General features: G+C 39.3%; 1 protein-coding gene across 8 annotated transcripts in view; it reads left to right on the forward strand.

The window, feature by feature from the left end:
* The window catches only part of Adgb (androglobin), a 118,595-nt gene that overhangs the window by 91,934 nt on the left and 12,711 nt on the right, over positions 1-13,950 (forward strand). For 5 of the 8 annotated variants that reach the window (XR_012907910.1, XM_075949057.1, XM_075949089.1 and 2 more), the window contains 4 exons: positions 5,878-6,077; positions 8,767-8,878; positions 9,474-9,503; positions 11,891-12,063. Coding sequence is in view for 7 of the 8 variants with exons in the window: in XM_075949057.1 (XP_075805172.1) it covers positions 5,878-6,077; positions 8,767-8,878; positions 9,474-9,503; positions 11,891-12,063 (515 nt within the window). In the remaining variant the exon portion in view is untranslated. The remainder of the gene's footprint in view (positions 1-5,877; positions 6,078-8,766; positions 8,879-9,473; positions 9,504-11,890; positions 12,064-13,950) is intronic. The other 3 variants (XM_075949071.1, XM_075949080.1, XM_075949108.1) reach the window with 1 other exon arrangement.

Below are 13,950 nucleotides of genomic sequence, written 5' to 3' on the forward strand. Positions count from 1 at the left end.
TGATTTGCATTTCCCTGATTGCTAAGGAAGTTGGGCATGGCCTTAAGTGTCTTTTGGCCATTTGAACTTCTTCTGTTGAGAATTCTCTGTTCAGTTTAGTGCCCCATTTTTTAATTGCGTTAATTAGCATTATAAAGTCTAGTTTCTTGAGTTCTCTATATATTTTGGAGATCAGACCTTTGTCTGTTGCGGGGTTGGTGAAGATCTTCTCCCAGTCAGTAGGTTACCTTTGTGTCTTAGTGACAGTGTCCTTTGCTTTACAGAAATTTCTCAGTTTTAGTAGGTCCCATTTATTCAATGTTGCCCTTAATATCTGTGCTGCTGGGGTTATACATAGAAAGCGATCTCCTGTGCCCATCTGTTGTAGAGTACTTCCCACTTTCTCTTCTATCAGGTTCAGTGTGCTCAGACTGATATTGAGGTCTTTAATCCATTTGGACTTGAGTTTTGTGCATGGTGATAGATATGGGTCTATTTTCATTCTTCTACAGGTTGACATCCAGTTGTGCCAGCACCATTTGTTGAAGATGCTTTCTTTCTTCCATTGTATACTTTTAGCTCCTTTATTGAAAATGAGGTATTCATAGGTTTGTAGGTTAAAATCCGGGTCTTCTATACGATTCCATTGGTCGACTTCTCTGTTTTTATGCCAGTACCACACTGTTTTCATTACTGTAGCTATGTAATAGAGTTTGAGGTCAGGGATGGTAATGCCTCCGGAAGATCCTTTATTGTATAGGATTGTTTTGGCTATCCTGGGTTTTTTGCTTTTCCATATAAAGTTGATTATTGTCCTCTCCAGACCTGTGAAGAATTTTGATGGGATCTTGATGGGGATTGCATTGAATCTATAAATTGCCTTTGGTAGAATTGTCATTTTTACTATGTTGATCCTCCCAATCCAAGAGCAAGGGAGGTCCATCCATTTTTTGGTATCCTCTTCAATTTCTTTCTTCAATGCCTTAACGTTCTTGTCAAATAGACCTTTCACTTCCTCGGTTAGATTTACCCCAAGATATTTTATGCTGTTTGTGGCTATCGTGAATAGTAAAGCTTCTCTGATTTCCTTCTCTGCTTCCATATCCTTTGTGTATAAGAGGGCGACTGATTTTTTGGAGTTGATCTTGTATCCTGCCACATTACTAAAGCTGTTTATCAGCTGTAAAAGTTCTTTGGTGGAGTTTTGGGGGTCGCTTATGTACACTATCATATCATCTGCAAATAACGAAAGTTTAACTTCTTCCTTTCCAATTCGAATCCCCTTGATTCCATTATGTTGTCTTATTGCTATTGCTAGAACTTCAAGCACTATATTGAAGAGGTATGGCGAGAGTGGACAGCCTTGTCGTGTTCCTGAGTTTAGCGGGATGGCTTTGAGTTTCTCTCTGTTTAATTTGATGTTAGCTGTCGGCTTGCTGTATATAGCTTTTATTATATTTAGGTATGACCCTTGTATCCCTAATTTCTCCAAGACTTTTATCATAAATGGATGTTGAATTTTGTCAAATGCTTTTTCAGCATCTAATGAAATGATCATATGGTTTTTGTCTTTCAGTTTATTTATATGCTGGATTACATTGATAGATTTTCATATGTTGAACCAGCCCTGCATCTCTGGAATGAAGCCTACTTGATCATAATGGATAATTTTTCGGATGTGTTCTTGGATTCGGTTTGCCAGTATTTTGTTGAGGATTTTTGCGTCGATGTTCATGAGTGAGATTGGCCTGTAATTCTCTTTCCTGGTTGAGTCTTTGTGTGGTTTTGGTATCAGAATAACTGTAGCTTCATAAAAGGAATTTGGTTATGACCCTTCTGTTTCTATATTGTGGAATACATTAAGGAGTATAGGTATTCGCTCTTCTTGGAAGTTCTGGTAGAATTCTGCTTTGAAACCATCTGGTCCTGAGCTTTTTTTGGTAGGGAGGTTTTTGATAACAGCTTCTAATTCTTCGCGACCAACAGGTCTGTTTAGATTGTTCACCTGGTCCTGGTTTAACTTTGGTATATGGTATTTATCTAAAAAAGTGTCCATTTCTTTTACATTTTCCAGTTTTGTGTTATACAGGCTTTTGTAGTAAGATCTAATGAGTCTCTGAATTTCCTCTGTGTCTGTGGTTATGTCCCCCTTTTCATTTCTGATCTTATTAATTTGCGTATTCTCTCTCTGCCGTTTGATTAGTTTGGATTGGGGTTTATCAATCTTGTTGATTTTCTCCAGGAACCAGCTTTTTGATTCATTGATTCTTTGGATTGTTTTCTGTGTTTCTATTTTGTTGATTTCAGCCCTCAGTTTGATTATTTCCAGTCTTCTACTCCTCCTAGGTGAGTCTGCTTCTTTTTTTTTCAAGAGCTTTCAGGTGGGCTGTTAAGTCTCCAATATGTGCTTTCTCTGTTTTCTTTAAGTGGGCACTTAGTGCGATGATCTTTCCTCTTAGGACTGATTTCATAGTGTCCCATAAGTTCAAGTATGTTGTTTCTTTATTTTCATTGAATTCAAGGAAGACTTTAATTTTTTTCTTTATTTCTTCCTTAATCCAGGTATGGTTCAGTAGTTGACTGTTCAGTTTCCATGAGTTTGTAGGCTTTCTGGGGGTAGCACTGTTGTTGAATTCTAACTTTAATCCATGGTGATCTGATAAGACACAGGTGGTTAGTAATATTTTTTTGTAACTGTGTAAGTTAGTTTTGCTACTGAGTATGTGGTCAATTTTTGAGAAGGTTCCATGAACTGCAGAGAAGAAGGTATATTCTTTCCTATTTGGGTGGAATAATCTATAGGTGTCTGTTAAGTCCATTTGCTTCATTACCTCCATTAATTCTATTTCTCTGTTAGGTTTCTGTTTGATCGACCTGTCCATTGGTGAGAGAGGAGTGTTGAAGTCTCCTACCATTAGTGTGTGCGGTTTGATGGCTGCCTTGAGTTTTAGTAATGTTTCTTTTACGTATGTGGGCGCTTTTATATTAGGGGCATAGATATTCAGGATTGAGACTTCATCCTGATGAATTGTTTCTGTTATGAGTATAAAATGTCCCTCTCCATCTCTTCTGATTGATTTAAGTTTGAAGTCAACTTTGTTAGAAATTAGTATGGCCACACCTGCTTATTTCTTAGGTCCATTTGCTTGATAAGCCTTTTCCCAGCCCTTTACTCTGAGTAGGTGCCTGTCTTTGTGGTTGAGGTGTGTTTCTTGTAAACAGCAGAATGTTGGATCCTGTTTTTGTATCCAGTCTCTTAGCCTGTGCCTTTTTATAGGTGAGTTGAGCCCATTAACATTAAGTGATATTAATGACCAGTGGTTGTTAACTCCGGTCACTTTTTTAGTAGTAGGGTTTGTGTGTTTCCCTTCTTTGAGTTGCTCTGGTGAAGGGTCTCTAGATGTCTGAATTATTGTGGTCATTGTTGGACTCCTTGGTTAGTGATTTTCCTTCTATTATTTTTTGTAAGGCTGGATTTGTGGCTACGTATTGTTTAAATTTGTTTTTATTCTGGAAAGTTTTGTTTTCTCCATTTATAGTGAATGAAAGCTTGGCTGGGTATAGTAGTCTGGGCTTGCATCCATTGTCTCTTAGTTTTTGCAGTACATCTATGCAGGACCTTCTGGCTTTCATGGTTTCCATAGAGAAGTCAGGTGTAAGTCTGATAGGTTTACCTTTATTAGTAACTTGGCCTTTTTCCTTTGCGGCTCTTAATATTCTTTCTTTATTCTGTATATTTTGTGTTTTGATTATTATATGGCGAGGGGATTTTTTTTTGATCCAGCCTATTTAGTGTTCTGTATGCTTCTTAAACCTTCATAGGTGCATCCTTCTTCAGTTTGGGCAAGTTTTCTTCTATAATTTTATTAAGTATATTTTCTGGACCGTTGAGCCGCACTTCTTCTCCTTCTTCTACTCCAATTATTCTTAGGTTTGGTCTTTTTATTGTGTCCCATATTCCCTGAATGTTTTGTGATGAGAGTTTGTTGGACTTGCTGTTTTCTTTGATCAGTGCGTTTATTTTCTCTATGTTATCTTCAGAATCTGAGATTCTTTCTTCTATCTCTTGTATTCTACTGGTTATGCTTGTTTCTGTAGTCTCTATTCGTTTACCTAGATTTTCCATGTCCAGCCGGCCCTCTGTTTGTGTTTTCTTCTTTGCCTCCATTTCAGTTTTCAAGTCATGAACTGTTTCCATTATCTGCTTGATTGTTTTTCCTTGGTTTTCTAGGGTATCATTCACTGATTTACTCAATTCCTCAAACTTTCTGTTATACTTCTCATCCATTTCTATAAGGGCATTTTTTTTATATGCTGTTTAAGGGCCTCTATCACTTTCATAAAGTCAGTTTTTTCTACTTCTTCTTGATTAAGGTGTTCATGTCCTCCTGTTGTGAGGTCGCTGGGTTCTGGTGGCTTCATGTTGTTTTTCAGATTGTTGGGTGAATTCTTGCCTTGGCGCCTGCCCATCTTTTCCTCCAATTGCTCCCCTATGAATCTTCTTTTACAGGATCATGTCTTCTTGCCCACTGATGTACCTTCCCAGTGATGTCACTCCCCAGTGATGTTTCTCCTGGTGTCCAGATTGGATTTCTGTGCTGCTTGGGTAGCTCGCAAACAAAGGGCCCACCTTGCTTGCTGCAGGCAGGCTATGGAAACAGAGGAACTACTGCCCTCCCCTTTGCCCTCCAGATTTGGGTTCGGTCCCAGCGCCCAAGCAGGCTGAGCTGGGAGGTGCTATGCCACCAAAGAGGGGAGGGATGGAGGGAGACAGGGGATGGGGGGATCTGGATGTAAGCTGGATGGGATAGGAAGAGAGAGGAGGTATCGGGCAGTATAGCCCCTGCAGGATGACCAAGGCTTAATTTTCAATGGAAAATGAAACTTAACACTGTACTTGACCCCAGTGATGCTGTTGTAATTATGTGTTTAATTAGGCTCCCAAAACCAGTAGATTGGATATGACTTTCCCTTAAAGACTTCTTAGCTAAAATTTCTTATACATGAGATGTATGTATGTATATGAGTGTTCACCTATGTGTATGAATGGCCCATGCACATGCCTGGTCCCATAGAGGCCAGAAAAAAGACTTGGATCTCCTGGAAGTGGAGCCACTGGTGTTTTTCAGGTACGAGGTGGATGCTCAGAACTAAACCAGGATCCTTCTCAGGAGCAGCATACAGTCTTAGCTGATGCGTCATCTCTCCAGCCCCACATGGACATTCTTTTTTATTTTAAATAGATTTTTATTGAGCTCTACATTTTTTCCTGCTCCCCTCTCTGCCTTTCCCCTTCCCTTCAACCCTCCCCATGGTCCCCATGCTCCCAATTTACTCAGGAGATCTTGTCTTTTTCTATTTCCCATGTAGATTAGATCCATATATGTCTCTTAGGGTTCTCATTGTTGTCTAGGTTCTTTGGGATTGTGATTTGCAGGCTGGTTTTCTTTACTTTATATTTAAAAACCACTTATGAGTGAGTACATGTGATAATTGTCTCCCTGGGTCTGGGTTACCTCACTCAAAATGATGTTTTCTAGCTCCATCCATTTGCCTACAAATTTCAAGATGTCGTTATTTTTTCTGCTATATAGTACTCCATTGTGTAAATGTACCACATTTTCCTATCCATTCTTTAGTCAAGGAGCATTTAGGTTGTTTCCAGGTTCTGGCTATGACAAACAATTCTGCTATGAATATAGTTGAGCACATGTCACATTGACATTTTTAGTAAAATCTCTAAGACCAGAAAATTTGAAAGGATGCAGTGGGTTTTTTCCTTCTTAAAATAAGCAGGTCCTTTAACGTACGCTGTATTCTGTAAGTGTATATGTAGCTCATTTAGTGAGTAATACCAATGTCTATCAAATATACTAACATAATGTTTCTCCTTTTTAGCTAGCAAGCAAATTCTCTTATCTCATACTTCACCTAAAAAAGAACCAGAAGTAATGACAAAGAAAAAAACTGGGCAAACAAGCCAGAAATCCTTTAAGGGCAGACCTGGAGGTGTGGCGGTAGAGGTAGGTCTGCCCCTGCTGGAAGAAGAAGTTATGAATGTGCCTACTATAGAAGAAAATTCTAGCACACCACAACAGGTATATTAACTGGAAAAAAAAAGAATTATTTAAGGCTAGGAAGATGGTTCAGTGGGTAAAATCTACATATGTGACTCCAGGCTGGGACACTGAGTCAAGCAGATCCTAGACCAGTTAGCCTAGACAAATGCAAAGTTCTGCATTCAGTGCGAGACTGTCTTAAAAAAATAAAGCAGAGAGTGACTGCGAAAGGAACTCAGAACTGACTCTGGCCTCCACGTGCACATGCGGAGACCAAGTGTGCCTAACACACAGGTGCATAGGCACACAGAGTGAGCAAACCACAGTTGTCTGTAATTTGGTCATACTGTGTGCCTGTGCACATGTGCACCTGATCTACACAGGCACACATATGACCAAATCACAGACAAGTGTACCTGACACACCTGCACAGGCACACAGTATGACCAAATCACCTGCACCTGATCCACATGTGCACAGGCACACAGAGTGAGAAAACCTGATACACATGCACAGTTACATGGAGTGACCAAATATATGCAAAAATAACCAGGGACTAATCTAGCACAAAATATAAACAGGAATGATGTCCAAGGTCATACGACATAGACATCATTACGGGCAGATGGCCAACTAAAAAGAAGAATGAATCAAGTGGTTGGGGTCTTAATTATTATGGACACCCGACTGCTCAGCTGAGAAGAGAATGAAAGGCTGTTAGGAAGAAGGTGAGTCAGTCAGTGATCCAATTGAAACATTCGATGCAGGCCTCCTGGAAAACAGTGCAGCTGAGGAGCAAAATTAGAATCATATCTGGGGATTTGAGAGGTCTCATTGTCTTGGTATACCCAGGATATTTTGCTACTTCTATGCATGTGCCTCTGAGCACCACGTGTGTGAGTATCCCCATACTCATGTGTCAAAGCACGCCACAGAAAGCCAGAGGACAAACTCTGGTTGGGTCCCTGCCTTCTAACTTATGTGTAGCAGGGTCTCTTTGTTGTTTACTACTGCTCATGCTTGTGTTAGCTAGCCCAGACATCTAGGCAGTCTTCTGCCTCAGGCTCCTTGCCATAGGAGCACTAGGGTTACAGCACAGCCACCACACCCAGCTTTAGCAGCATTCTTGAAATTGGAACTCAGGTCTGTGCACTTTCAGAAGTACCTTACTTACTCAGCCCTCTCCCCACTTCACTGAGAATATTTTAAAAGATGTGTTTGGGGCTGGAGAGATAGTTTGTGGTTTAGAATGCTTGTTGCTCTGGCAAAGGACACAAGTTTGGTTTCCAGCACCCATGCAGAAGCCCAGCTTCAGAGACTGAATCCTCTCTTGCCCTGTAGGCTACCTGCACTCATTTGCACACATGTATAAAACTAAAGTAGTTATTTGCAAAAAGATAAATATTTTGTAATAAAAAATTAATGAGTGCTTCAATAAAAGTCAATGCTTTTAGATATAGACATAAATATGTAGTATTAGCATAATGTAATAGCAAATACATTATTAATAATAAATAGTTTAAAAGTTAGGATGTGTTGATAAGTTTTGATTGGTATTTTAATTAAGTTAGTCAAAATAATGAATTTGGATTGCTGGAACTTGGTGTTTTGAGAGTCGTGTCTGGCTGTTCAGTCTCAGGAATAAGTCAGTGGCCAAATAAGGGAAGAGACCTTGGCGTCTAGCTTTAGGAATATAATCTAACAATTCAGCATGGGGGAGAAGGGTTAAAAGGCAAAACCTTTCGGTGCCCTGTTTGTCATGCTCAGGCCTGCTAGAGCTCTTCACAACTAACATAAAACTAGCCAGCATAAAAAGAGACATTGATTTAAAAAAAAGAGGTGAAACCGTTAGTTAAAGGAGAAAAGGTAACCTATTAGAGGCTAGGGAACTTGCTTCTCCTTCACCACAGCTAACGCTATAAATAAAGGTGGATTCCAGATACACTGAAGATTTAAGTAGGAAAATTTAATCCATAAATATAATAACAGATGATGCAGGACACTGGCTTTATAACTTGAGTACAAAGCAAAGAGAGCCCTAGAAGCCAACCTCGCTGGAGAGATCCTTTCAGGCTCTGCAATAATAGAAGAAAGCATGGAAATGTCACAGAGATGAGATTTTACTTTATGTTATCGCACTGCTTAACAATTAGAAATGTGGATGACAGAGGCAGTGGCCGGGGTGGAATGTTAAATGCATTTTCACTGTGTGTTAGAGGTTGTCTTTGTTACTGTATTGTTGCTCTGAAGAGACACCATGACCAAGGCTATCTATAAAAGGAAGCATTTAACTGGGGGCTCACTTACACATTCAGAGTGTGAGACTATGACCATCATGGTGGGGAGCATGGCCGAAGGCAGGCATGGCACTGGAGGGATGTAAGAACTAACATCTGCAACTTGGAGGCAGAGAGACTGGGCCTGGCATGGGCTTTTGAAAGCTCAAAACCCACCCTCAAGGACACACCTCCTCTAGCAAGCCGCACTTCCTAATCCTTTCCAAAACAATTCTACCAGCTTGGCCCCAAGCATTCACACATATGAGCCTATGGGGACCATTCTTACTCAAATCACAACAGAAAGTGGTGGCAAACGTGTATCATTTAGTTAACCTATGATTGTATGACTTATAAAATGATACATTATAAGCTTGACCTAATCTGTCTTTCAGTGCGCGTACTGTGTGGGTTTTTTTGGTTGTCCTGACTCATTGCCCTCCCTTTCACAGTGCTACAAGTACATCATACAGTGCTTGGTGATGTTTAACAGCTGGCCTCTGACAGAAACGCAGCAGGTGTTTGTTCAAGCACTAAAAGACTTAGAGAAATTTGATACCAAAGGTATGTTACCCTAAATAATTTTAAAATATTTATTTTATTTTATATGTAAGTGTGTTTTGCCTGCATTTATATAAGGACACCATGTGCTTGCCCAATGCCTGTGGAGGTCTAAAGAGGGTATTAGATCTCCTAAAACTGGAGTTACAGATGTCTGTGAGCCTCCATGTAGGTGCTGGCAACAGAACCCTGTTCTGCAACAGCAACCAATGTTCTTAATATTAATACTAAGACATCTCTCCAGCTGCACACTTTAAATATTACTCATGTCATTTATATCTTACATGCTGATCACAGAATTATAAAATGTTATCGCTCACAGTGTATAGTCTCTCATATTTTTGTTATATTGATTATGTTTCAATATTTTCATTATATAATTTATGAGAAATAAAAATATTTCATCATTATAACCTTGCATGTTTATAAGGTCATGTTTTGTCTACTCAACAAAACTTATGCACCAATTATACTTGTGACCGTTTCAAGAAATATACAGACAAATTTAATGCTTATAAAATTCTATTACCCATTGTTGCTAGGAAAGAGTAATAATAAGGATATACTTTGAAATTAAGACATACATCTTTAATTTCAGCGCCCAGGAGGCAGAGGCAGGTGGATCTCGGTGAGTTCAAGGCCAATATAGTTTCCATAACTATAGGTATCTAGGGTTGCATAGTGAAGAACTGTCTCAAAAATATGTTATGATAAGGATCTATATGTGAATTAAATATTCACAATTGCATGTATAAGTAAAAATAATAGAGAAACAGTACAATACTGTGTATGCTACTGTGTTCAGCAAAGCTTTTGCCTCCCTCCGTCCCTTCATCCCTCTGAACCTTCCTTCCTGTTCTCTAGGGATAAATCATAGTGTTAATAAATGTTAAATTATAACGCTGGAAGCTTAGAATTACAGTAAAGTAAAGAATAAGACCCAAACCCTCTGTTTGTCTGTGTGGGCTGTTCCATGAGTTATCTAAATCTCTTAAGACTTGTTTTCATATTATAATCATTTGTTACGTCTGTCTTGTATAATGATATAATGAAGATAGTCATGCTACTATTGCTCAAATCAATCCCAAATGCATAGCAAGTAACAGGGGCCACATTACCCAAGAAGAGCTCCTGAGATGGGGAGGCGCACTGTAACTAAACTCTGCTGCCTGAAGCTGAACAGGACCAGCTTGTCAACAGGTAGTCCCCCAGCACTTCTTTCCTACATTGATGCACAGGTTGATGTCCTCCAGGGCTTCCTAATTAGAGGCACACACCCACGAGGTCACACATTTTATAACGTTGAGTCAGTGGGATGGTTTCCAGCTCACAGCTTATTCAAGAACATGCTTCCAACACATGCAGACTTAGGGCAAGTCTTGCACACTAAGTTAAGCAACCTGATAAGGGCTTCATCATATGAATTAATCAACCAGATTTAAAGGGCATAGCATGAATATGGGCAATTTTTACATTTTTATCAGCATCAAGAAGAAATATATAAGAGCAAAAGTCTTTGTATTTTATTGAGATTAAATTGGTATCACTCCAAACTTGATTGTATAAAGATTTTTAATTATAATCTTACCCAAAAACACCACAAATAAAATGATAATAAGTAGAAAACAAGCAAAAACCTGAGACAAATGCTGCAGATGTTAAGTGTGGTTTTGAAACAAAGCAATGTACTAACAAGACTAGAGAACTGAAAAAGATACTAAATATGTAGTAAAATAAATTTCAAAATAGCAGACATAAATCCTCCCTTTTAGGTAATTATATTTAATGTAAATTAAATGTGCTTTACTATAAAACATGATCCAACTCTATACATTTATAAAAGAGGGCATCTTTTGATTTAAAATATACAAACAGTTTTAAGACAGAAGAATGGAACACACATTACAAATAGTAATCAAATGAATCCAAATAGTTATGTTAGTTATTTTATAATGCTAAAGAGATCACATATTAATAAAATAAAACCATTATAAATATATGAACCTAACATCAATGCTGATAAAATGCATGAGGCAAAACTAGTATTGAAGAAGAAATTGCTAATTCTACAGCTAGTTGGAAATGCAAATACTCCACTTTAAGTGGTGGAAAGAAATTTAAACAGAAAATTAGTAGGATTATAAAATGCTTGAATAATACAGCAAACAAACCTTTCCTACAAACAGAATTCTCCACTCAGCAGCACCAGAACACATGTTCTTCTCATGACCAATAGAACATCTGGAGGATGTCAACAGATAAAGCGGTGCCGCGAGTCTAAACAGTCTAAACTGAGACTAAACAGATGGGGAGGGATGGAAATAATGCAGCTATGTTCTCTGATCACAACTGAGGAAAACTAGAAACCAATGAGACAAATGTGGAGATCTCATAGATGTGCAGAAAGCAACATTATCTCAATATCATTGCCTGCATTAAAAACAGCAGCTGAAGGATGGGGTCTAGAGAGATGGCTCGGGGGCTAAGAACACTTAGTGCCCTTACAGAGAACCAAGATTCAGTTTCCAGCACCTATATGGCCACCCACAACTGCCTGTAACTCCATCTCTAGAAAATCGTGTGCCTTCTGTGTCTGGGGCACATATATGCAAATGTGTCACACACACACGCGCATACTCAGACACACACAAAAGGAAGGAAATAATAGGAAAGATTAGAGCAAATAATAGTCAAGGTTAGAGCATAGATGAATGAATTGTGTATATGCAGCATATGAAATAAAAGACAAACACAGTGGCTAGTGTCTGATAGTGGCATAATCTTCTTTATAACTTTTATATAAATACACTATATATACCAATGTTGAGTTATGCTATATGAATTATATCTTAATTTTATTAAAAAAATTTTGACTGGCTCTTAGGAAGCATTTGTTCATTTGCTTACAAGGGAAGCAATCCAACCTCTAGATGAAACATGCTTGCCACGTCCCTACAGGAAATGGCCTTGTCATCATTTTGGCTTTCACTGCTTTCCATTTCCGTGTCTCTTTAGCTCATGTGGAGAAGCACGAAGAACTAACTACCATAGGAAGCCCAGATTCCCATGCTGTCAGTGAAGGGCAGAAATCTGTAGGGACTTCCAAAACAACGCGGAAAGGCAAAGATAAGGCTGCGGAGAAAGAGAAGTTGGCCAAGGAAAAGCAAACACCTCGCTTTGAACCTCAGGTGGGTCCGGTGCGATTCCCTTACTGAACAGACCCTGGTAGCACTTGCTGTCCCTCAGGACAGAGAGGGAGGCAGCAATAGGAAGAAATGAGAACTCACCATCCTAGACTCCAGAAATGAGAGATCACTAGCATTTGAAAGATCCTATTTCTTAGCTGTGTTGTTGAAGAACCCAAGTTTGGCTGGATCCACAGATTCGTCTCTCAGCATCTTAACAGTTCTCTATCTGTCAAAGTTCGACACTGGGAAAGTTCTATCGCCTCACTTTTGAAGCCATTTTAAAGAGTAAAGCTAAAACGCTAGGCTTCAAAAGTAAGAGAGAACTTTCCATCTGAGACTTAGTTCTCATTAAAATACTAAGAAAATCATGTAGGAAGCAAGGTCTTCTCGGTAATAATGAAACCAAATTTCAGTGAAAACTTATTTAATGGTTGCAACCTTCTCTTCCTCAGTTACATTATTTCAGATGGTTACATTATTACTCTTCTTCACTGCATTCTGCAAGCACACCAGTTTTAACCTTTAACTTGCCTGCTGGGGTCCTGGAAGATTCCACTTCCAGAGCCTGTTGACTCAAAGTTAACTATAAAAATCCTTTTTTATTTCCAAGTTGCTTTTGGTCATGGAACGTATCATATCAACAGGACACCATACATGCCAGCTTATTAAATAAAAACTCTTGGAGAGAATTTGGCAAAGAACAAGGGTCTCTCTCCCTCTCTGATTGTTCAGGAATGAACTTCTCATATGTAAAAGTCAAAACCCATTTCTGCTCCCTCCAACCCATGCAATTGTTTCTATAGTCATTGAAGTAGCGCTCACTTCTAGAGTGAATCTGTAGCGAATGCACTCAGGGGCAGAAATGATCAAGTGTCTTCTTTACAATTTTTGAAGACACCATGAGTCACCATAAGTATAATTTAAATTTTATTTAAAATTTTTTAAACAGTGTGTGTGCGTGTGTGTGTGTGTGTGTGTGTGTGCGCGCGCACGCGTTCACATACTCATAGGTACCAGGGTGCACATGTGGAGGCCAGAGGACAAAATGTGGGAGCCAGTTCTCTCTTTCTACCACATTTGCCCTGGGGTTGGAACTCAGAGCCGCAGGTTTGGCAGCGCAAGCATGCTTGACTGGCTAGATTTTATGTCTAAGCCAACATAGCCTAGAGTCACGTGGAAAGTCAGTTGAATAATCGCCTATATCAGATTGACTGTTTGCCATGTCTGTGAGGAATCGTCTTCTTCAATGTTTGATGCAGGGTCCAGCCCCCTGTAGTTAGCACCATCCCTAGGCAAGTGAGGCTTGGTTATATATGACAACGAGCTGAGCACGAGCCAGTAGGCAGCCTTCTTCTGTGGTTTTTGCTTCAGTTTATGCTTGAGCTACTTCCTGACTTCCTTTCAGTAATGGACCTCAAAATCTAATCCCAAATAAACCCTTTCTCTTCCAAGGTGCTTTCAGTCATCAGTCATAGCATTTTTCCATATCAACAGGAGGAAAAAAACCAAACTACAACACCCATCAGCCTAATTTAGACTTTACTGTGTATAATTTGAAGTTAAGATTGCATAAAGTGATGCGCATAAATGCTTGTCTTTCTTTCATGCGCATATGATACGTATGAATGTGTGTGTGTGTAGATACATATGTGTTCATGTGCCTGTGGAAGCTCAGGATTAATGTTGGGAGTCTCCCTCGATCCCTTTCCACTATGTTCATTGAGGCAAGGATTGGTAATTCATCGACATGGCTGCCCTAGCTAGCCAGTTTGCTCTGGGGATACTATCTTTACCTCTGAGCACTGGAATTCCAAGTGGGTTGCTGTGAACAGTCAGCACTGAGCTCCTGAATGCCACTCCTCACCCTTTCGAAGCAAGCACGGTTTA

This window comes from Microtus pennsylvanicus, chromosome 1, assembly GCF_037038515.1.
Source record: "Microtus pennsylvanicus isolate mMicPen1 chromosome 1, mMicPen1.hap1, whole genome shotgun sequence".
Taxonomy (NCBI): domain Eukaryota; kingdom Metazoa; phylum Chordata; class Mammalia; order Rodentia; family Cricetidae; genus Microtus; species Microtus pennsylvanicus.